This window comes from Drosophila yakuba, chromosome 3R, assembly GCF_016746365.2.
Source record: "Drosophila yakuba strain Tai18E2 chromosome 3R, Prin_Dyak_Tai18E2_2.1, whole genome shotgun sequence".
NCBI classification, from domain to species: Eukaryota; Metazoa; Arthropoda; class Insecta; order Diptera; family Drosophilidae; genus Drosophila; species Drosophila yakuba.
In genome coordinates, this window is record NC_052530.2 from 2,208,511 (window position 1) to 2,234,492 (window position 25,982).

Sequence of the window (25,982 nt, forward strand, 5' to 3'; positions counted from 1 at the left end):
TACCTTTCGAGACTTCCGCCGTGCCGATTTTTGTTACTCTTCACTTTAGAAAAAGGAGAAGGTCAAACCTATAAATAATACATACCCAAATAATGCTTACTTAGAATACTAATAGTCATCATGGTGAAATCTTTTCATGATTATTATGTAAATCAGTGTGGAGCAGGTTTGTCCAATATAGGAACTCTATATGTAAGCCCGCGAATTATTCAACAAGGGCGAGGAATCGGAAACTTTTTTAGTGGACTTTTTAATTACATAAAACCTCTGTTCATTTCGGGTTTAAATGCTATAAAAAATCAAGCTGGAAAAATCAAATCTGGAAAAGCTGTAATTAATGAATTTGGTAGAAAGCCATTAAGAAATATTATTCAAGAACAGAGTAAAATTGCTTTACAAAACCTATCAAATAAAGCAATAAATAAAATGACACGGTTTCAAAATGGCAGTGGAAAAAGAAATAAAAAGCGAGGTGGTAGAAAAAAACGAAATCATTTAACATCTAAACGACAACGTAAACATACACAACACAAAATGAGTAACCATATAGAATGTATGAAAGTTCAATTCTACGAACCGAAGAGGTTTCTTATAATCCAATTGCATCCTTGGATGGTGCCTCCTCTATCGAATTTGGGAAATGGTGAAACATATCGAGATCTATCAAGTGTTTATTTACGACATGTGGTGCAATTGAAAAAAAATGATAACAGCGTCATTGAAGGAAATGCTGTCGGTGTAGTAAACAATATCTTACATTCAATATTTAGAAGTTCATCAGTATATTTAAATAACATATTAGTTTCGCAGAGTGATATTAATTATCATTATAGAGCATATCTGCAAACAGTTTTAAACTATGGGAGTAACGCCTCGGAAAGCCACTTGGCCTCGCAAGGTTATTTTCCTAATTTCGGACGATTAACATCAGGAAAATACGTTTATCCGAGCTCTAATGAAACTCTGAAAAATATATTTCAAAATAGTAATAAGGTAGAACTATTTGAAAAAATTCATGGTGATATATTTAATCAAACGAAACTTCTTGTCAATAATGTTGACTTAAGAATTAGTTTTAATATTGAAAAAACTGCATTTTATTTAATGGAAAAGGATAGCGAATCAAATTTAAAGATATTAGAAGCACAACTTTTCATGAATCATGTAACTGTGAACCCAAGCATTTTATTGGCTCATCATCATGTTTTACAAACAAAAAATGCTCTTTACCCATTCAGTAAAGTAGAAGTAAAATCGTTTACAATTTACCCAGGATACAATACGCTATCAATAGACAATGCTGTAATTGGACAATTACCAAATTTTCTAGCTTTTTGTATGATTAAAAACCGTTCATACTCAGGCAACAGAGGACTAGATCCATTAAATTTTGAACATTTTAAAATGCAACGCTTTAATCTAATGGAAAATGGAGTTCAAGTTCCTTCGCAAGCTCTGGAATTTGACTACTCGAACTCTGAAAACGTTCAAAGCTCAAGAGGCTATAATATGCTTTATCTATTTATCTTTATCTATTCAGATCAAGCGGAATAAAACATTATGATCGGGGTCTTCAAATTACCAAGGAAATGTTTGATACGAACAGTTTTATATTAGCCTTTGATTTAACTGCTGATCAGTCAAATACCACCATATGTTCAAATTTGATGTCGCAAGGCAAAATAAGAATCGAAGGAAGATTTTCAGAACCTCTTAGTGAAGCCGTTACTTGTCTGGTATATTGTGAATACGATTCCATGATTGATATTGATAAGCATAGAAATATTCGAACCCTTTTTTAAAATGAATACTTTACAAATTCACAATTTGCTTACAAAACATATATACACAAAATCAATTTTTAAAGGAGTTTTCCCTTCAGACCAGCTTCCAAAAACTATTTCAAAGTATCCGGCTTTAATTATTGCAAATACCGACACTTTAGATCAACCAGGAACTCATTGGATTGCATTCTATTTCGAAAGTCGCAAGTCAGCAGAATTTTTTGATTCCTATGGACAATTTCCCGAAAACAAGGAATTCGTGACATTTTTAAAATCTAACGCAAATAAATATTGCTATAACAAGCAACCACTACAAGGATATTTTTCTAATACGTGATGCCATTACGATAAAATATTTATTAACAAATTTTAAGAGAAATGACTTTTCATATAACGATAAATTAATACATAAAATGTTTAAGTCTAATTTTAAAAAATAAAATGCAGGATATTTAAGAAAATCAATGTAGTTTATTTATTAAGTCGTTTGTTTAGCTTATAATATTTTAACATAATATTGAAGGCCTCGTCTCTTAAAATTGGAAGCCTATGACACTGGCACGTATCGGGTCCTTCCGAAGCGTCATCATCACTCCAGGGACAAAGCTTGTAGTGGAATCCATATTTAGAATGGATCAGTTCTTTATCCTCTAAGTCCTCCAGAGTGCTCTTCAAATATATAAGCTGCGTTACGTGCTCCTTAAATATCATGTCTTCGAACTGCATCAAGAAGAGCTCAATTTGTTTGGAGTCCATTTTCGTTAAGGTTCTTTTAAGGTTTTTTAAAGACTGATGTTGGATTTAGAAAACTCAAACCTTTACATTGGAAAATTTCATTTACTTAATTATTTACTGATAAAAATTCAATTCGTGCAGAACTATATCTATTTACATCCTTCCCCTTATATACCATATGGGTAATACCATTCTCATTTAATTTCCTAAAGGGTGTCTTAGTACAGAATTTGTTTAGATAACTCTTAGATAGAAAAATCCAAACATATTTTTCGTCCTTATCTGCTAAATAAAGAGCTACCTTAGTTCCATAAGGTGTCTTTTTCAGCTTATAACCAGTGATCTTATACTCAAATCCAATACATAGATCTTCAGTTTTTGTATAACCAATCACAGGCTTCGATTCATTCAGAGTCTCTAGAAAATCCGAGAAATTCAATAAAATTTGAACAGGATTTATTTATTAATGTCCTATATGCATTCCATTTCTGACCAACGTGAGATTTGATTCGTTATGCTCTTGTAACTATTCGTATTATACTAATGCATTTACTTACTGTTCATGCCGAACAGCTGAGTCCGGTATCCCGCCAGCAGAGCATCGCTGTTGGCGGAATGTTTCGGAAGTGGGACACGAAGCCGTTATTTTATGTGAAGAAATTACTTTAAAATAAAACCCCAAACGAGAAGGACGAACTCCAACACCTTTTGTTTCATTAAACTCTGGGAATATTTGCGACACCAGCTTTTCCGGCCCCCGACGTCTCTACATTTTGGTCCTTCGAGCCGGATCATCCAGCGCTTTGCCGAGATAAGTACGGTGCCAAAATCCCCACCATATATGTATATACATACGCATATATATTGCTGCGATCAAAATCCGCTCACTATCAACTAGTGGCCACCTGCGCAATTATATATGTTCGTGTGTATATTTTGTATGCATCCTTTCCCTTTTATGTTATCAACCAATCATCAACTTTCCAATAAAAACACCAAATTAAAAAACAAAATTCGCCACCCAAACTTTCACATACACAAAAACATACAGACATTCCATGTATGTTGGCCGATCGATGTACATACATATGTCCATTGCATCTGCATACATTGCGTACATGGCACATACGCAACGTCGTACATCTGCATGGTCATAGGGTGTTTCATTAATTGCCAAAACATTCAAACCATTCAAACAGACATTAATATCATCCAACATATGTACATGCATACATTAATGTTATTGTTTACTTTCACATACACGAAAGCTTCCACACACACGACAAGCACAGACGATTTTTTGGACCGGCAGATAAGAACCGGCTGCAGCCAACACTAGCGACGAACACATCCACGAACACAACCTCCAGCGCAGTAAGAGAAAAAAAAAAAGAATAACAAAAAAACAAATTTTAAAAACAACCATCGGCGCTAACATTTACATATTGCATATATATATATGTGTGTACCAGCATATGTACGTATGTGTCAAGGTAGCCACTCTAGGGCCTATTCCAATAAGGGACCGTTCACACTGACACTACTTTTTTCTAGTTTCCCATAGAAAGTGTCAATGTGTGTTTATTTTTGTTTCTTTAATACTTTTTTTAACTTCGTTCTTGACTTATTCGTATATCCGATTCGCATATATCGTCTCAAAAAAATTGGCCGAACATCCACGCTTATCCAGCGTCCCACATCAACAATTATAGTCCAGTGTGATCCAGCGCCCTCATATCTGTTTTTTTTCTCAATCGATAGCAACGTTTATTCCGATTATTGTGTATTCCGCGCTTAATCCAGCGACCCCAGGTTTTATATAAAACGATAACATAATTTGTAACGATTACCATTTGTTTTTCAAGCGCAATCCGGCGCCCCCTTACCTTTGTCTAAATCGATTAATTCCGATTATTCATTTTTCTTTTGATTTTGTCTCTTGCTCAATACAGCGACCCCGGTGTTTGTCACATCTTTTTTCACGCGTTGTCCTGCGCCCCCACACCCTGTCTAAATTGATGCGATAATTTGGTTCTTAAATTACTTTTGTGCGCTTTATCGAGCGACCCAGTATAACTCCAAATCAACAATCCTAAGCTTTCGATTATTTTGGGTGTCCGCTTTATCTAGCGACTCCAGTTATTTTTTTCCAAATACGGAACATTCCGATCGATCCAACTGGTCGCACGCTTATCCAGCGTCCCAATATATAAGTTGTTTCGATCTTGGTTGCACGTTTTTTCCAGCGTCCCAATATAGAAGTTGTTTCGAGCTTGTTTGCACGCTTTATCCAGCGTCCCAATATATAAGTTATTTCGATCTTGGTTGCACGCCTTATCCAGCGTCCCAATATATAAGTTGTTTCGAGCTTGGTTGCACGCTTTATCCAGCGTCCCAGTATTTGTCCAAGTGAACAGACTGTTTCGCCCCCACACGGTTTTCGGCTCCTCCGAGAGCTTAATATGCCAATTGGCCACGGTGAGGAGGTAAAAACCCGTTTGACTGTTTCCAAAACGTCTCAACGAGTTAGAGCCAAGAGCGAGTCCTCTGTGCCCTTCAAAAGCCCAAGTCCCACTCGAAGCAAAAGCCCATCGACAACTCCACGAAAATCCACGAGCACGTCGCTCCAAGTTCCACGGTCAGCACCGAACACGAAACCGAATTCAGACTTCTCACCCCAAATTATTAGAGCAACCGCAAAAATGGCGCAAGCTGAGGCAGACAGGGCCTTGATGAAATTCATGACCATAACCGATAGAGTAGGTCAGTTCGAGGCCAGAGTCAACACCCCAGCAGTCACAAGTCCGTCAATCCACACAAGTAGGGTGCGACTCGAGCAGATCAGGGCCCTATGGGACAAGGTGGAGAAGGAATACGAGGCGTGCTCCGAAGCTCTGTCCGGTCTGGGATCCACAGACACAATAACAGTCATGCAGTCCAAGTATGACTACTGTTATGCCGTTTACGAGCGGTGCGCAGCGAGCCTCAACGAGATCATTGAAGAAGGTTCACGCTCGCAACAGGCCGTTCAGGCCTCCATTCCGGCGCCTCCTCAGGGAGGGTGTCGCTTACCCCCAGTCGAGTGCGACAGTTTCAGTGGGGACTATGTTCACTGGCCCACGTTTCGGGATCTTTTCTCAGCCATCTACATATACAACCCTCGGCTTTCAGAAGTTGAAAAGTTGTTCCATCTCAATGCTAAAACTAGTGGTGAGGCTAAATCCATTGTGGCCTTATCACCCTTAACCAATGATGGATTCGAATCAGCCTGGAGAAACTTGCAGAATCGTTTCGAAAACAAGAGGCTACTGGTCAACAGTCAGCTTAAGATTTTGTTTAATTTACCTTCTGTTGGCCTTGAATGCGGCAATTCCTTGAAACAATTAAAGAGCACAATTCAAGGTTGTTTAACAGCTTTGAAAATAGCAAAAATCGCCACCTCTAACTGGGATTGCCTGCTCGTTTTTCTGTGCTCTGCCAAGTTGCCAAAGCTAACGCTGGGTCAACAGTCAGCTTAAGATTTTGTTTAATTTACCTTCTGTTGGCCTTGAATGCGGCAATTCCTTGAAACAGTTAGAGAGCACAATTCAAGGTTGTTTAACAGCTTTGAAAATAGCAAAAATCGCCACCTCTAACTGGGATTGCCTGCTCGTTTTTCTGTGCTCTGCCAAGTTGCCAAAGCTAACGCTGTCTCTATGGGAACAATCCCTTATGAGTAAGACAGATATTCCACTGTGGGCTGAATTCCAGGCTTTCTTACAAGATCGTCATCGAACGCTCGAGGCGATCGAAGATTTTAAGCCAAACGCTCAATCCAGAGCACTGCGGACTGACAATAGCCCGCGGGCGATCCAGACCTTTGAGAATAGAGTGACGGTAACTCCACAATCCTGTAAACTTTGTTCGCAAGAGAACCATCCTATCCGAGTATGTCCGTTATTCTTACGAATGCCAGTCGGAGAGCGGGAGAAATATATAAAACAGCAGAAGTTGTGCTTAAACTGTTTTTCTAGAACGCATCTGCTTAGGGATTGCACTAGCACGCATAATTGCAATACTTGTAAAGGGCGCCACAACACTCTCCTGCACCGAAGCGGCACTCCACCAGTCCAGTCAGCGGTCAATCCTGACCACCAGGCCCACGTATCCACATTTAACCACCAGCAAGATATACAGTCCACTCCATTAACGAATCAACCGAATGTGCAAACGTTTCTGGCTGTAAACACTCAAGGGGTCCTGCTGAGTACAGCTTTAATAGAGATTTGCCATTAAGGCATCAAATACTCAGCACGGGCACTTATTGACTCGGGTTCTGAGGCAACCTTTATTTCAGAACGCTTGTTCAACTTGATTAAGTTGCCTTATGAGTCCATCCATGCTCAAGTTTCAGGGCTCAACCTCACTGTTGCGGCTTAGCCCCGTAAGCGCTGTCAACTCAGCATAGGTTCTCCGGTCAAGCCCCACATCCAAATTAAGACTTCTGCATATGTACTACCACAATTGGCCGGGAGTCTCCCATCCTTTACTTTACCTGAGGACTCTTTAAAGCATCTGCCGCCTTTGTAACTAGCAGACCCAAATTTCTACCGGAGTTCGCAGATCGACGTTCTGATCGGTGCCGATATCCTGCCATCGATCATTCTCAGCGGCTCCCATCCCAATATCTGTGGCACGCTTCTTGGCCAGAAGACCATATTCGGATGGATTCTTTGCGGTCCGATCGCAACAAATCCCACAAGCAGAATATGCTCATTTTCGTCCCGACTAGCTGTCACCGAGTCCAGACTGGACAACATTCTCACAAAATTTTGGGAGGTGGAGGATGTTCCAGTGAAGCGGGTTAGGGAATCCACCTCGATTTGCGAGGAAAACTTTGTCCAATCTACCAAAAGGAACGAGAATGGGAGGTATGTGGTTTCGTTGCCCTTTAAAGATATTTAACAATATCAACCTTGGGCACTCCAGGTCGATCGCACTGGCTCAGTTCCTCCGAAACGAGATTCGACTGAATAAAGACGTTGCGTCAAAAAAGCAGTACGACTCAGTCATTCAAGAGTATTTAGATTTAGGTCATATGCACCAAGTCTCTCCGGACGACTCTAATAATTTTTATTTGCCCCATCATGCTGTCTTCAAACCAGACAGCACCACAACGAAGGTTCGCGTTGTGTTTAATGCTTCCAATCCTTCATCAAACGGGAACAGCCTCAATGATATCCTTCATGCGGGGCCCGTACTGCAGTCCGATCTTACTATCCAGATTCTAAAATGGCGTTTCTTCAAGTATGTGTTCAATGCGGACATCACAAAAATGTACAGGCAAATTCGGGTAAATTCAACCCATAAGCGCTTTCAGAGAATCCTCTTTCGCAATAAGGATGGAGAGCTCTGTGACTATGAACTCGATACAGTCACCTTCGGCGTAAACTGTGCGCCTTTCCTAGCCATCCGCGTACTACAACAGTTGGCTCAGGATATCCGAGGCCAATATCCTTTGGCAAGTGACAACATCTCGAACTTCATGTACGTTGACGATGTGCTCGCAGGCACTCACAATAAGCAGTCGGCAGTTTTAGCCATCGAGGAGCTTCGGCTGGCTCTTGAGAGTGCTGGTTTTCCATTACGGAAGTGGACCTCGAACGAAAGAAAACTCCTACAAGAGGTTCCAAAGGAGCACTTGATAAGTGCAGACTTTCTGGAGCTTGAAGAGGCTAGTACGGCGAAAACTCTTGGGATCCGTTGGCAAGCTACATCCGATAGTTTCTTTTTTATTCCAATGGTGATCCACCTCCAAACTGCTTACACAAAACGAGAGGTTTTATCTCAGATAGCCAAACTGTTCGACCCAGCAGGATGGCTATCACCTTTCGTAGTCCGAGCCAAGATTTTTATGCAGAAAATTTGGCTACGCGAGCTGGGCTGGGATCAGCCACTCCCCAGGGATCTCGCGACCCAGTGGCGGGAGTTCCTAGAAGGGTATCCTGCCCTGAAGGAGATTCGTATTCCGAGATGGGTACGTTTCCATCCAGCTGCGAAACTTCAGTACCATGCGTTTTGCGACGCGTCACAGGACGCCTATGGGGCTGCTATTTTCGTCCGAATCGAAACGAAGGAAGGCTGTTGTACCCATCTACTTACATCCAAAACCCGAGTCGCTCCTGTCAGATCCATCTCCATACCACGCTTGGAATTGTGCGGAGCAGTGCTGCTCACGGAGCTGGCAGCTCTAGTAATTTCTGAAATGCCTCCTCATGTTTATGAGACCTTTTACTGGACCGAATCCACGATCGTTCTTGCATGGCTGAGTAAGCCAGCGTGCACCTGGACAACATTCGTTGCCAACAGGGTCGCAAAAATCGAACAGTGTACCGACGGAAGCAAGTGGGGACATGTACGATCCGAAGACAATCCAGCTGATCTGGCAAGCCGGGGCGTCTCACCCCAAGAGCTGAAGGACAGCGCACTGTGGTGGCGTGGGCCAGCTTGGTTGCACCTCAAACAGGAGCAGTGGCCGAGTGAGTTGTTGGTCCATCCGGAGACTGAGCTTGAGCAGCGCCCCGTCAAATGTCACACGGTCGCAGTGCCCTCAGCAGTTGAAATCCTAGAGAGGTTCTCAGCTTTTGACCGAGCTCTGCGTGTTCTTGCCTATGTGTTTCGTTTTGTGAAAAGTTGCCGGAGGGAAGGTGTAGCCTCATCGGCAGAACTCACTGCGGCGGAGTTGTCGGAGGTGCAGGAGCGGCTAATTGTGCTCACTCAGAAGAATGAGTTTCCCGCCGAATATAAGGTTTTGAGCAACCAGCAACCAGCAACCAGTTCCACCCGCAAGCGCAATTTCGAACCTAAACCCCTTTCTTGACGGGGATGGGGTCTTGAGAGCAAGCGGCAGGTTACAAGCATCTGAAATGCTTAGTTATGATGAAAAACATCCGATCATCCTTCCTGCACGGTGTAGGTTCGCCGAACTTCAAGTCTTGTTTATTCATCGCATATCCTTGCATGGGGGGAATCAATTAATGATCCGACTGATCCGTTCCAAATTCTGGATTCCCAAGCTTAAAATGTTGGTGAAACGAACAATACATTCGTGCCGAGTGTGTGTTATTCACAAGAAGATACTGCAGACGCAGTTGATGGGGAATTTGCCCCGTGCGAGGTCCACGTTTTCCAGACCGTTCACCCATACGGGAGTGGACTTCGCAGGACCATTTGACGTCAAGAGTTATGTCGGTCGAGCCTGCAAAATCACAAAGGGGTACGTGTGCGTTTTTGTGTGTTTTACTACCCGGGCTATCCACCTCGAAGCGACCTCGGACTTGACTACAGAGAAGTTCCTGGCCGCATTCTCCCGTTTTTTCGCTCGGCGTGGGTGTCCACAACACGTCTACTCTGACAACGGGAAAACGTTTGTCGGAGCTTCCACGTCCTTATCAAAGGATTTCATTGAAGCTACCAGAACATCGGTTTTATCGCAGCACAGTCTTCAGAATGTGTCCTGGCATTTCAACCCTCCTGGCGCACCTCATATGGGAGGGCTTTGGGAGGCAGGTGTGAAGAGCTTCAAGTCGCATTTTTACAAGTACACAGCCGCTGGGAAATACACGTTCGAGGAACTGACTACCCTCCTGGCGAAGATTGAGGCCTGTTTGAGCTCCAGGCCCATCTCGCCAATGTCCGAAGATCCCACGGACCTTATTGCTCTGAGCCCTGGGCATTTTCTAATCGGTGGACCATTACTTGCGGTAGCAGAATCTGAGGTTAAAGAAGGTCCCAGCTCCATTATCAATCGGTGGCGGAGGTTGAAAGCCCTGAATCAGCAGTTCTGCCTGCGTTGGAAGGAGGAATACCTAAAGGAACTCCACAAAAGGAATAAATGGAAGTTCCCGACGCGAGATCTCCAGGCTGGAGACATGGTGGTGATCAAAGAGGAGAACTTGCCATCCAACGAGTGGCGACTTGGGCGTATCCAAGTGGTCTGTCCCGGCGTGGACGGCAAGGTCAGAGTGGCAGACGCTCTTACAGCACGGGGGGTCGTCCGAAGACTAGTGGCAAAAATGATCCGCCTTCCAATGGACAGCCCGAATGAGTCGAAAGACTCCTCCATACTTTAAGTATTTGAAAACCTGCTACTGACGAGTCCTAAGTTGTGTCGTCCTACGTCGTCCATGTGTCATGATCATCCGCATCTATCTCATCTAATTTTTTTATTTTGCCCATTTCTTATGTAGCCGCATATACAATGGCTCCAGCGATCCGCCACGATGTATACCGCTGTCGAGTGTGCAGGGGGGTTCATCCATTGAGGAGCTGACAGCGATTCCTGCAACTACCGGCTGTGAAGCGGCTCCGGGCAGTTTTGATTAACAAGTACTGCGCTAACTGTCTGGCCCACGAGCATTCGGGCCGGTCGTGTCGCAGCAAAGCAAAGTGCCGCATCTGCCGAGAGGCCCACCACACTCTGCTGCACATCCGCGGTGAACAGCCAGGCTCTTCGAGGCCTCAACGGAATCGTGAGCCACAAGCAGCGCCTCAGCCTCAACGGCGTCAGGAGGTGGGTTCGACCGGGTCACGACGCTCAGCCTCGCCGATGGATAGTTTCCCACCCCGCAGCTCATTGTCAACGCCGACGGGCGCGCCTAGCTTGGTGCGGACGAGCGTCTGCATCCTTCCGACCGCTGCCGTGCTCATTGGGTCCGAGCAGAAGAGATTCGATGTGCGAGTCTTGGTGGATCCGTGCTGCCCCGTGAGTCGCATCCACGTCTTGCTGGTGAAGGCCCTCAACTTGGCCGTCACGGGCGTGGGCAACGAACGGCTGTGCACCACCGAGATTCGCTCAAAAACGTCCCGGATGAGCAAACAGCTGCTGATGCTGGTGGACGAGCAGATGCAGAGCCGGACTCCGGCACAGCCCCTGGATCCGAAGGTGCAGGACATGTTCCACAACATGACGCTAGCGGATGACCGGTGGTTCCACCCAGCGCTTGTCTCGGCTGTCCTTGGAGCAGACGTTTACGCTGACCTGAAGCTGCCGGGTATCATCGCGAGCCAGGACGGCCTGCCCATGGCACAAAATTCCAAGCTGGGATGGATTCTTTCGGGACGCTGTTCTCTGTCCTAAATTTGCAAGTATTCCTCTTGCAAGGGGGGGGAGAATGTTCATGCCGAACAGCTGAGTCCGGTATCCCGCCAGCAGAGCATCGCTGTTGGCGGAATGTTTCGGAAGTGGGACACGAAGCCGTTATTTTATGTGAAGAAATTACTTGAAAATAAAACCCCAAACGAGAAGGACGAACTCCAACACCTTTTGTTTCATTAAACTCTGGGAATATTTGCGACACCAGCTTTTCCGGCCCCCGACGTCTCTACACTTACAATTACGAGACTTTTATACTGTTCAGCACTACATATATATATATATATATATTACAAGAACAAAATACTATGTGAAAGAGATACCAATATATCTGTTATGCTCTTTATATACATAAACTCAGTTAAGCCTATGTAGAATATTTTTATATACTTGAGTATATCTATCTCATTTTGTATAAATATATAACTTCATATGAAATAAAAAGTTACTACAAACCTTATATAAAACAGCACTTTTCTCGAAAACTCAGATTCAATTTTTACTCTCAGAATGACAAAGTTGTATTGTGAGTTGTGTTCGGAAACAAAATCGTTTGCTTCACGCAGCGGTTTAAAAAAACACACCTTAAAAGTGCATAACTTCATCAAAAATCTAAATCTTCTTATTATTGTTGCTTTTTCTGTCCCAATGAACGAAAATTTTGGTTGCGATATAATTACAATGCTCATCTCTTGCTGATGCACGATGCAGAATTAAAGAGTATGCGTAAATCAATGGAAAGTTATCAAATAAAGATAAAACAAGTTTGAAAATTGAATTTTGTAAAATAGTTTTATTTAATAAATTTCTGTATAATATAGGCAAATTAAAAACCTAGATCAAATAAAATGTCTAGTAATGAATGGTCATCTTCGTCCTTCATTATTCGTAAAAAAATGTTGGGTTGACTTGGCTCGATGAACTGATCAAAGATATGATCATCATCAGGAAACTAATAGATTATAGTATCTGTGTGCAGTATATCCATATCGAATTGCTGTGCACATTGCATTTCTTGGTCGTCTCCATTGCCTCGTATAAGATCATTTAAAACGTCCTGCGTTGTCGCTCCAAAAGGAAAATCGCTCCACTCAAGAGACGCATATTCACTTCCAATTTTTGTAGTGGGAATAGATGACATAGAAGGGTCAAATACTCCTCTTAAGAAGCGATCTATCGAATCCTCTGTGTCGATAGCCTCCACATAACCTTCCTTCGAGCCTTCAATTATTTCGACATCAGAGTCTTGAGTTAATGGAACATTTATTCCATTTACTGAGTCAACAAACTCTACAGTAAGATCCATTGGTATGCAGTGCTGAGGTATTATAAGAACTGATCCTGAGCAATTTAAGGGGATCCATTTTTATACACGAGGATTAGAGAGTTTGACATCTACAGGGGGTGTCTACTCTTAGAATCCACCTGATTGGTTCTCGATTTAAGGAGCTTTCACAGACTACAGACTGCACAGACTGCAATGGGGAAGTCAGGAAAGGAGGGCGAGCTATGGGTTTGGATGCAGGTAAATATCCGCTTGACTTTCTCGATAATAGGTTCAAAGAGTCATAAATATTTGATTTTATGGGGTCCCCTAGCATAATGAAAATGGAGACAGATCACAGATAATCTGAAATACATATCTCTGTAGGGAATTATTTTGGATGACCGCAGTCAGGGATCATGAAATTATTGGTGACTACTAGTCATTGTTACTTTATAAGTAACATTTTGCAATGCATACATTTAAAACGTGGGTAGCCTTAAGCTGAAAGTCGCTATGACTTCAGATTGTTTAGGTTTTCTTCTCAACGGCTCCATAGCTTTTAGCTGAAAGTAGCTGGAATATACGGGAACGACGGGTTTTTAACGGTTTTATGATTATATGATATTTTTATATATACGTATACACGACCCTATAACCAGTTTGTTTGATATTTCTAAATATTTCTCAACTAATAATCCAACCACCAGTTACCTTCCCAGAAAATTGAGGACACAGTAAGCTGCATAGCCTTGAACAGAAATCTCACCCCCACCCTTGCGATCATCCTTATGACTGCTTGTGCGCACAGGTACACCCCCTTCCAAGATTGCTTGTGCGCACCCCCTTCCAAGATTGCTTGTGCGCGAAGAAGTGCAATTGTAATTTTTAGAGTTTTTATAAAAAAAAAGCATACCGTTGGAAAGGCCTTGAAAAATCCTTTCCAATGACACACAATTTGCCAAAGTTTTTTTTTAGAGAGGGATCCCTATAGCATATACCGAATCGGCGGTTTTGGCCTGTTTTCGGGTAGTAGTGGGAATATACGGGAGCGAGCGTCTTCACAGCAGTCTCCCCGCTTGGCGCTGAGGAACACAAATGTAAAATTATCTCTCAAACCTATTTAAAATTATAAGCAACTCTTCTAGACATAAATATCTACTCGACGAAGTAAAATCAATACGTAAAATTACACTCTCTCTAGCTCATTTTTCGTATACACCGTTTAGACACAATCCTTCTAACAGGATTTTCCTGAAACCTAATAAGTGCTCTCAATAATGTCCCAATAAGAATTACATTTATCCATCTAAATGCGTCTTGACTAATCATAGGTTCATGTCTCCGCTAAGTACCGCCGCTCCCGAACCGCCGCTCCCGTATATTCCCACTACTCATGCACACTCTAACGCCCACAAACAATCCAAAGCTACCACGCCCACACTTTTGAAAAATGTTCTGATATTTTTTCATTTTTGTATTAGTCTTGTAAATTTCTATCGATTTGCCAAAAAACTTTTTGCCACGCCCACTCTAACGCCCACAAACCACCAAAAACTGTTAGTGTTGAAGTCTCTCCTTCGCACTTCCAATAGGAAGTCGACTATAGCGTTCTCTCTTGTTTTTTTTTGTAAACAATAAATGCAGGGTAAAGTAAATAATGCACCGTTTATGATCATATCTTTCTCATTGCGATAGGTTTCAATCTTAAAATGTGTCCGTAAAAATAATTTGTGTTTGCTTTAATGCCCTATTTAACCTGTTACTCGTCGAGTAAATTGGAAAAAAATGATTCATCACTTGGATTAAATTATCAAGGCATGCCAACCTTTTAATATGACCAACCACCTATGTAAGTGTATTAGGTGACTTTAATTAAACCATCGTCTTAAGGGTACCGTCCCAAGATGTCCTTTTACCAACTTGCTCCCCCTTCATTCGCTCAGCAAATCGAATTCGATTCTTAATTGTTGAAATAATACTTCGGATCTGGTATTTGTATCTACATTGAATTGCCCACTCTTCCAGCCGGAAGACGCCTACCACCCAACTCTTGAAATCGTCTTAGAAGCTTCCAGAAGCTTCCACATAAATTATAAATTAAAATTTATATTTATTTTCTTCTTAGATTAAAATGAAGAGCCAGCTGCTATCTTTTATCTGTTAAATTAAATATTACATTCTTCCTTTAGACTGTATTTCCCAACTTCTTATGCATCAGATTTTTTTGTCAAAACCCACTGACTGACTGCTTCAGTTATCAGTAATTATCTCTCAGAAACAACTTTTTCTCCTCATGTTTGCAAAAAATCGTAGAGTCGACATAAGTATTTTTAAAAAGGCATAGCTACATTTTTGAAACTTCAAACGGGTTTGAACTATTGAATATCTATCAGCACCAGAGTAGCTCATTATGTTTAGGCTGCGCTGGTTTATTAAATCTCCAGTCAACATTTACAAATGGGCTGAACTTCATCTCTGTAATCCGAAATGAGTTCAGAAATATCATTTAATCTGATGTCATTTTTACTTACCTCCAACGATTTCGCTAAACCAAAAATTAAGGCGCGTGTGTACAAGAAGAGTGAGAGAGCGCGAGGGGGTGAGCTTAGATTACACCTTAATGTTTACATGTATCTCCAAAGTTGGCACGTTTACATTTAACAAATTCTTGAACTACTGGCGGCTGCGAGACCCGACAGTGGTAATTAGCAAATCATATTATTAAACCAATCTATACAAAAGTATAAATTTTTAAATACCATTTCAAGAATATATACACAGTTCAAGCTAGGGGCTTCAAGGGTTCGGAAGCTATTAAAATGTAAAATATTGTTTTTAGACTTAGCCTTGTAAAGGGCATATTAAATTGAAACTGAAGATTACAACATAGGAACGATATATGTACATAGTATATTTATAAAGTTATATATGCCTGATCAGGATCATCAGCTGAGTCTATATGGCAGTGGCATTCCGTCCTCCTTTTTCTGCAGAAACTAGTTTCTCAAATGTCTAACTATTATTTCATGTAGTATATAAGTCGGAACGGGCCGAATCGGACCACTTAGATAGGGATAGTTTAAAACAAAATTTTCGTTCATAGAATATATAATAATACAAAATAAATGTTTGTTCATAAAGTGTTCTTATTCGGTATATGTACACCCGTTTTCTAGATTCTATAAATACTGCTTCCTTTCTGATTTACAGATCTGAAAATCAACGTGGAAAAGTCAAATTCTGCTACTGTTGAGGAAGTATGAAAACAGACTGGCTATTCATAAGTTTTTACATCCGACTTAAGATAAGCAAATTTAAAGGTTCCTACAAATAACAGTATGGTACCCGCGTTTTACTCAGAGATTAAAAAAGATTCGTAATAAGAAATTTGATCTCGATCAAGACGAGTAGAAGCGTTTTAGGCGCTGAAGATCTGCATGGTATCAGCAACAGTATTAATTAGTTTTTTTTAATACCAACAGGTATTCTTAATATGTTAAAAAAAAAAATTTCAAAATTTGAAACACTTTAAAAAATACATTTATGCCAAAAAAACAGGTCGAATTCCCCATAGTGGAGTGGGGGCGTGTTGTTCACCCGTACAAACGGACGAACAATTTGAACAAAGCACAGTAAAACTACTCTATTAATTACGGACTTAATATTACTCTACATGCATACTACATGATATAACATGACAGTACATTGCGCATTACATGATATAACATGACAATACATTGCGCATTACATGATATAACATGACAATACATTGCGCATTACATGATATAACATGACAATACATTGCGCATTACATGATATAACATGACAATACATTGCGCATTACATGATATAACATGACAATACATTGCGCATTACATGATATAAATTGACATTACTTCACTTTTTTTGCAATTACATGGCATTATAGGGCTTTACATGATTTGACATTACATGACATTACATGACATTACATGACATTACATGACATTACATGACATTACATGACATTACATGACATTACATGACATTACATGACATTACATGACATTACATGACATTACATGACATTACATGACATTACATGACATTACATGACATTACATGACATTACATGACATTACATGACATTACATGACATTACATGACATTACATGACATTACATGACATTACATGACATTACATGACATTACATGACATTACATGACATTACATGACATTACATGACATTACATGACATTACATGACATTACATGACATTACATGACATTACATGACATTACATGACATTACATGACATAACGTGACGGTACATGACATTACATAACACTAAGTATAATAATAACGACAAGACCACACATTTATACCTGTTACTCATAGAGTAAAAGGATTTACTAGATTCGTTGAAAAGTATGTAACAGGCAGAAGGAAGTGTTTCCGACCATATAAGGTATATAGTAAAATGTTTTTAATTACACTGAGTCAAATTAATGTCTCGTCCCGCTGACTATAGACAACGCTAAGAATATTAAATAAAAAGATCGAAGAAAAGTATTTTTCAAGACTTTATTTATTAACTCTTAGCTGATTAACTTAAGACTGATTCAGGTGATACAAAATATTTCTTATGAGGCCCTTAGTTTACATTTATTCGGGATGGGAGCAAGCTCTCCCGCTTGTGGTAGTATGTGTTTGTATGTAGGGAGAGCGGCATCGCTTACTCCGGGTGCAAGTGTTTATATCGTGGCTATGTGAATATGTCACTATATTATATTTGGAATTCGTGGGATCTCATATTCAGCATATTCTTAAATGCTGGCTATGTGAATATGTCACTATATATATTCTTAATCAGGATCATTAGCCGAGTCGATATGACCATGTCCGTCTGTCCGTCCGTCTGTCCGTCCGTATGAACGTCGAGATCTAAGGAACTACAACAGCTAGAAAGTTGAGATTAAGCATACTGACTCCAGAGACATAGACCCAGCGCAAGTTTGTCTATTCATGTTGCCATGCCCACTCTGACGCCCACAAACCGCCTAAAACTTCCACGCCCACACTTTTGAAAAATGTTTTGATATTTTTACATTTTGGTATTGGTCTTGTAAATTTCTATCGATTTGCCAAAAACTTTTTGCCACGCCCACTCTAACGCCCACAAACCGCCAAAAACTGTCAGTGTCGAAGACTCTCCTTCGCACTTTCACTAGCTGAGTAACGGGTATCAGATAGTCGAGGAACTCGACTATAGCGACCATCTGTTCTAAGAAGCCTTACCCGGGCGTCGCGGATCTCCGCCCGGGTGGACCCTCCTTTTCTCCGCAACTCGTGGGAATCACATGGAGTCAACAAAAATAAATAAAAGGGAGTCAGGATCTCCCAAAAAACCTACCCAAACGGCAGTGACGACTGAGTCTGGCCGTACAAACTTCAAGGCAGCGAAGTTGGCGAGTGAGCCCACCTGGCTGGCCACACCGCAGGATCGGGTTCGGGTGAACCCCGCCTCTAATCTGAGTGGATAAAGAAGGTGAAATGGGCTAAATCCGTTTTGCCAAACTTCGGCAAGGAAGCCCCCAAACCACCCAAGCCCACAGAGGTCAAAAGGCGACCTCCACCTAAGAGGGAGCGCTCCCAGGACGTCTCCTCCGACCCCTTGGCAAAGCAGACAACGCGGCAGCCACCGTGGAGAGTCAGCCATCTCCATTCCGAGTGCTGTCATCATACATTGCCTACGAAAGGCAAGAACCGCCGGATGAACTGGTTAGGAGACTGGTAGAAGACAGCGAAAAGCAAAACATAGGCCTACTAATAGGCTGTGATGCTAACGCCCACCATACACAATGGGAAAGTACAGACACAAACGACCGCAGTGAGTTTCTTTTTAACTTTATCTTTAGTTCAAATCTCTTCATATGTAATAAAGGTAATTACCCCACCTTTATCATTAAGAACCGAAAAGAGGTAATAGACCTAGCTCTCGTCTCTAAACCACTATTAGGGACAGTAATTCACTGGAGGGTGCTAGATAAGCACTCTTTCTCGGACCACAGGTACATAGAAACGACCCTTACAATCAATCCCTCAAAACCAGCTGTTTTCACAAACCCAAGGAAAACAGACTGGTAAAAATACAAAATTATTTTAAGGGAAAAAATCCCAACGGATCCCCCTCCATACCCCCAAACAATCTCAAAGCGATCCTCGTGGCATTCCTTCTGCTCAGAAATTGAAAACACAACTAAAGCAGCCAGACTTAGAAAAATACTATCCAAATCGGCCACAACCCTAGACTACCTTAAAAAAGCAGATGGCTCATGGACCAGCACGAGTGAGGAATATCTGGAGATACTTTTAGACACTCACTTCCCAGGAAACAGCCAAAAACGCTCTCACCCTCCAACAAACAAACGCCACACTGGCAAGTATCAAACTGTGCATAGACCCAAAGGTCCTCCATTGGGCCATACACAGCCTAAAACCATACAAATCTGCAGATACAGACAAAATCATACCCGCACAAATCCAGCATGCGGACAAAATAGCCATAAACTGGCTTCTTGACATTTTTAAACGGTCCCTACTTCTTGGACACCTACCACAAAGACTAAAGACCCTTGAAAGAATCATCGGCCTGGATCTGAGATCAACTCTCAACCCTAGTCTTATCACAGACACGCAACACCGGATAATAGCCTATGCGGATGACGTTGCTATCATCTTGACAGGCAAATACCCCCAAACGCTATGCGATCTCATGAGCGAAAAACTCAGTGTTTTGTCCAGCTGGACCAAAAATAACGGATTAGGAATTAACCCCTCAAAGATCGAGCTGGTTCTCTTCACTAGGAAGTATAACATACCAGACCTAGTCGCACCCATCCTCAACAATCAAAGACTTTCCTTCATTAACAGCGCAAGATACCTGGGCGTAATACTTGACAGGAAACTAAACTGGAACTTGAACCTCACAGACAGATATAAAAAAGCTTCAATTGCACTGTTCACGTGCTAGAAAGCAATAGGGCTCAAATGGGGCATGACACCCTATATAGTAAACTGGATATATACCGCCATTGTCAGACCAATACTACTGTACGGAGTCGTGGTATGGTTGCCGGCTCTGAAAAAGAAATCCAGCATAAAAATGCTAGCAAAAATGCAAAGAGCTGCGGCACTCTGCATCAGCAGTGCTTTACGCACCACCCCAAACGAAGCCCTAAATGCCATACTCAACCTCCCAAGCTTAGAACTAGCTGGCATGGAACAGGCCACAGTAGCGACAATCAGGCTTAGAGATACCAAACAGTGGAAACCACAAGAAGTGGGTCACTCATGTATCCTAAAAAACATTTAAATAGTCCCCTCCAGGACAGACTACTGCACTCCTACGGAGTACATACAAACACCTTTCAGCACAATCATCCCAGAGAGGGATGATTGGAACTCACAAATACCTGGCCCCCAGAATGCTATATGCTTCTATACGGACGGGTCAAAACTACATAACAGAGTAGGAGGAGGAGTTTACTCCGAACAGCTAGGCCTACGCACCTCGTTCAGACTCCCCGATCATTGCAGCGTCTTCCAGGCTGAAGTGGCAGCAATAAGGGAGGCCCTAAAACACTTAAAATCACTAAAGCCGGAAGGCTCACATGTAAACATTTTCAGTGACAGCCAAGCAGCTATCAAATCGATTGGCTCAATCTCTAGTCACTCGAAAATAGTATCGAATTGCCGATCATCTTTACACGAGATGACACAACCCGGACACAGGGACATATAAGGCAACTGCATCGCAGGTGAACTAGCTCAAGAGGGCACTACCGCGCCACTCATACAAGAGATGGACGGCATGAGTATGCCGTTAGCCACTTGTAAACTACTACTTAGGGAAAACCTAAACCGTAACAAACAGACAATATGGGAAAACACCATACACTGTCGCCTAACTCGCCAAATATGGCCAAAAATAAGCTCAAAGAGAACGTCAAAACTTTTAAGATTGACCAGAGCAAACATCAGCACTCCTATGAGAGTCATCACAGGGCAATGGTTGATAGGCACCCATGCCAGAAGACTAAATGCCCCGTATAATGATTTCTGCCGTAGCTGTAGGGACGAAGAAATGGAAGAAACAGTAGAGAATCTACTATGCCACTGTCCAGCACTGCAAGCGAAAAGACTTGCTCAATTAGGAAGCAGATTCCTGATAGACACGTCCGACCTGTCCGACACCGATCCACATCGGATACAAAAATTCATTAGCGCCTCTGGCTGGGCAAACTGCTAACTTCACACGAACCTCTGCGGGCAAAAGGGGAAAACATACACGGTATCACAACGGACCTCTAATGGTCTAAGTGCGTCGGTTAACCGACGGCCGGTAAAACATAACCTAACTTAAAAAACTTAAATTCATCGCAACTTTGTTACTTAATTGACAAAGTTTACTTATTTGCGAATATTGCTAGGACGACGATATTTAAGTTGGCAAGAAATGGGTTTTCACTGAACTAATGGATGGGTAGTGGGAGTGCGATAGGAGTAGCCAGAAGTTGCTGTCGTCTAGATGGGAGAATGTGTTAGCGATGTGGTGGTCCCTATTGTGATCAATGCAGTGGTACTGGCTGGTAGCTCGGGATGTATAGTGGGGATCGGCGTTTCGACAGAACCTTCTGTTGTTTTCGAGTAAAAAAGTTGAGTAGTCCTACTAGATTCATCCGGAGCAAAGTCTGTGTTTACCTCGGTGGTATGGTGTGTCTCGGGCTGTTCGGTGGTGCTAGTGGCGCTTGTGGGACCGAAAAACTTTACTGACTTATTGAAACCAATACGGAAGCTCCCGGAAGAAGATTTGGCCTGTAGAACGCTTTTTAACAGTTGAAGATTTTGAAGATATAAGGTTGGAGATGAGCTGGGTGGTGTCAGGCGATGCTCCCACTGTATTTTGGTAACTGCCACTGGAGTACCCTGAAGAGAAACTAGTAACACTTAAGTTTGTAATTTATCCCAAACGACAAATAATATACCTCCGCTGGGAGCAAAAACCTTAATAAGGACAGATTTTCCTTCTGCAATGATGGCCCCACTGAACGCGATAAGAACAAAAATCGATATAGTTCTCAGCATGCTGTTGAAGACTACTTTTTGACTAGTAGCCACAAATCTGCGTTCGCTTTTATAGCGTTCTTTGAAAGAGTTAGTTGTTATTGTTGCCTTTTGATGGCTCCAGCTGAATGAGATTTGTACGACAAGCACTTCGCTATATGTTAGACCTCAAGTGGTTAGCATATGTACATACCGGTGCGTCTAGATGAGGCCACCGCTGCTATAAGGTGGTAAGTATTGCTAATGCTTTTAGTTTTTTGTCTGAAACAACAATCAAACAGCTATATTGGGTTTTATAACATCTAACTTGAAACTTATTTTCAATTTTATTCACTAGTTTTCTATGGATGTTATTTGAGGATTTTTTTTCAAGTTTTCTCATTATTACATAAATAAACTACATAACTTTACTAAGTAATAATTGAAATTGAAAAAAAAACGCAAACGCTTAAATGGAAATAATCAGCTTGACACCTTTGTGGAGTAAATGGATATACTAGATTTGTTGAAGAGTATGAAACAGGTAAAAGAAATCGTTTCAGACTCTATAAAGTATATATCCTCTTGATCAGGGTCACGTGTCGGGTCTGACCATAACATAGAAAAAAATTTAAAACAAGAGAGAACTCAATAGTCGAATGCTGCGCTTCCACATAGACGTCCGCTAGACTAATAGTGACGCTGACATTGAAGGCTAACTACTGTCAGGGTTTGCAAATTCATTCCAGAACTATACGACACCCCGAAAATATTAGTTTCGACCTTCGTAGGTTGATGGAGAAGCATAGTACAACAAAATCAAGTATGCAGAATGAAAGCTTTGTCACTTCTTCCTAAATTGAGATCTTCTTATCTCTGATTGCATCTTTCGTTTCCAATCGGCAGTAAAAAAACACAAAAGCCCGGTTTTCGGCATGCCTGCAACTGTATCAAAATTATACGACACATTTCGATTATTACGGCTAGAGAGGAAGATTTGATTTCAAATAATTTTTTGGCCGAACACGTTGTGTTATCACATTTTTGGAAAATCCGGATGGATACGGTGTTAAGCGTAGGTCTTGAAGAAAACCAAAGTTGTCCGACTGCGATAAACGTCGTATTATCGTAAAAGCTAGCAATTCGTTTTCCACGGGCTTCACACTTGCGACCAGTTGCATAAAGCCTGTGCCACAAATGACTGTTTGGCGCACGCTGCAGTCATCGGAGTGCATTGTGGGAGGAGTCTTAAAGAAGGCGCCGTTCATAAAACCGCACCACCCAACTGCTTGTCTTCAATTTGTTGAAAAAAATTGGAGAGAAGCTGGGCCTTGGTAGGCAATTTTGACTCTATTTTCATTTTACACTATTGGAGGGCATTTAGGAAAGGATCCACCTACGTCCCTAATTGGAATTTAGGTGGCGGATCCGCAATAGTTTGGGGAGCGTTCACTTTTTCTGAAACGCTTGATTTGGCTTTCACAAGCTCACGAATGAATAGTATATATAGCAGTATTGGAGGAGCGTCTTCTGCCATTTTTGGAGCAAAATGGGGAAACAAATCATGTTTTTATGCAAGATATATGCATCAATACACCGGAGCAGAGAAGCCATTACTTAAGCGGACCATTGATTTTGACAGCACCTAAAATACTCAAAATATCATTATGTAAGTTTATATTATATTCCGCATGTGTCGAAACTATCAACCTATAAAACAAGAAGGCAATTTGGTCATTATTTCTTTTTTAACATGATCCATCCTCTGGCTTAAAATGAAAGTTTTCAAACTAAGAGACGCTGCAATTAAATGTTTCTTTCCCTACGGCAAAGGGTTACCAGTTTCGGTAGAGTAGAGTAGAGTATGCAATCTGATCAAATTGGATAAGACGCTTAGGATAACTATACCCGTTACACGTAGAGTAAAAGGATATACTAGATTCATTGAAGAGTATGTAACAGGCAGAAGGAAGCTTTTCCGACCATATAAAGTATACATGTATATTCTTGATCATGTTCAATAGCCGAGTCGATCTGGCCATGTCCGTCTGTCCTTCCGACAGTCTGTCCGTATGAACGTGGAGATCTCAGGAACTATAAAAGCTAGAAAGTTGCCACGCCCAATCTTACGCCCACAAATCGCCCAAGACTGCCACACCCACACTTATGAAAAATGATTTTATAATTTTCATTTTTTTAATAGTATTGTAAATTTCTATCGATCTGCAGAAAAACTTTTTACCGCGACCACCCTAACGCCCACAAACCGACCGAAACTGTTACGCCCAGACTTTTAAAAAATGTTTTGATATTTTTTCACATTTTTGTTAGTCTTGTAAATTTTTCTTGATTTGGCAAAAATCTTTTTGTCACGCCCACTCTAACGCCCAAAAACCGCCAAAAACGGTCAGTGTTGTCAACGGTCAGTAACGATCCGATAGTCGCGGAACTCGACTGTAGCGTTTTATCTTGTTTTTTTTATTTTACTATTTTTTTATAAATGGAACAGCCAGTGTTACTGTTTGATTTATTTATTGGTTAATTTCAGATTATGTCGACACCCATGCGTATGTAGGTTTTTACTGAGGGACAAAATGTGACTAAATCTAAGCTTTAAATCGTCAGATGATTATGCTAGCTTAATACAGTAAGAAGATAGAAATTATGGAAAAGTACTGGGCAAGCTCGCGCAGTGGTGGTATTCTTGCATTGATTTCGCGGATAAGCGAACAAAGATAAAGAAAGAAAAAGGGTGCCTTATTCGGTCGATGCTTCAGAAGCTTTGACGGATAAAGTTCTCCAGAAGCACAAACAGCAGGATTGTCTTCCGTGCGAACATGGTTCCAGCAGTTGCGGGGAAAGTCGTTCAGGATCTTAGCCGTTCGGTTGCAGACGTAGGTGTTCCAACGTCGTGGGGAAGCTAAAAGTCATTGTAGCACAATTTCTGAATCTGTCCAGCAGAATTGTTAGTGACGTTTTGACAAGAATAAGCAATCAAGAGAGAAGTAAGGCAGCATTTAGCTCCAATCGTGGAATCGATACGGGCTTGATGGGGCCACCCGAGTTTTGGCGGCAACAAGGGTGACTCGAAAACTACATCCAACTAGGCGTGTGTGGATGCATTGGCGAATATACCGTGGGACTTGGCATTTTTTAAGTGCTGTCAAAACCTCTACCAAGGCTCTCCAGCGCGTGCGTAGAGTTTCAGAAATCGGGTCGTCACATTGGACCTTGTCCACCTTTCTTGGAAGATGAGATTGAGCAGAACTATGACCGCTTTTACCAGTCCAAGCGGATTATAAATTCTTGATAATTGCGATCAGACTTCTCCTTTCGTGAGAGAAATGGTTGCATCGAAGTCCTCTAGATTGATATACAGGACGTTTTTTCCTGGATTTCATTGGATTCCAAAAATTTTGCCAACTATTGGAACTCCATTTGCGTAGTTTGAATTTGCCTTTATCCAAGAGTCCGATAAGCTCGTCCTTTAGAATCTTAAGGTCCTCAAAGGTGTGTCACCCTGTTGGAGTATCGTCCACATAGGCATCGTTCAGCAGCGCGTGGAGACCCGGCGAAAATGAACAGGGGTTCATTCTCAGTCTTGCGCCAACCAATGCGCTAATTGGTGTGCGGCTTGAAGATTTTAATTTCGCAAAACATCTTCTCGATATCTGAATAATAACCTGCAAAAATCCAACCAAAAACAGTATTGAGAGCTATAGGAAAGTCGTTACCAAAGTATTTCCGCTCTCCCGTGTATAGAGACCAGCCTGATCCGATCCAACGATGACATCAATTGCTCGTGATGTGCAGAACGAAGGAAGCTCGTAGATTTGCTTCCACGTAGAAGTTGAGGTGTCAATACCTTGGGCTGGGAGTGATTACTTCGTCGAATTGAGTATAAACGAGACCAATTCGATAGTTTAGCCCGAATAAAGAGAACGCAGCTTGATATGTGCGCGTCCGCGGGTAAAGCCC

General features: G+C 41.7%; 1 protein-coding gene and 2 pseudogenes across 1 annotated transcript; 2 read left to right on the forward strand and 1 right to left on the reverse strand.

The window, feature by feature from the left end:
- The first annotated feature begins 5,221 nt into the window (after positions 1-5,221).
- On the forward strand, positions 5,222-9,378 carry LOC122319617. Its single transcript, XM_043207168.1, has 3 exons — positions 5,222-5,729; positions 7,096-7,429; positions 7,488-9,378. The coding sequence occupies exons 1-3, from the start codon at positions 5,222-5,224 to the stop codon at positions 9,376-9,378; spliced, it is 2,733 nt and encodes a 910-aa protein (XP_043063103.1).
- Positions 9,379-19,227: 9,849 nt separating this feature from the next.
- LOC122319618 lies at positions 19,228-21,192 on the forward strand (annotated as a pseudogene).
- Positions 21,193-21,333: 141 nt separating this feature from the next.
- On the reverse strand, positions 21,334-25,597 carry LOC26534993 (annotated as a pseudogene).
- Between the last annotated feature and the right edge of the window lie 385 nt (positions 25,598-25,982).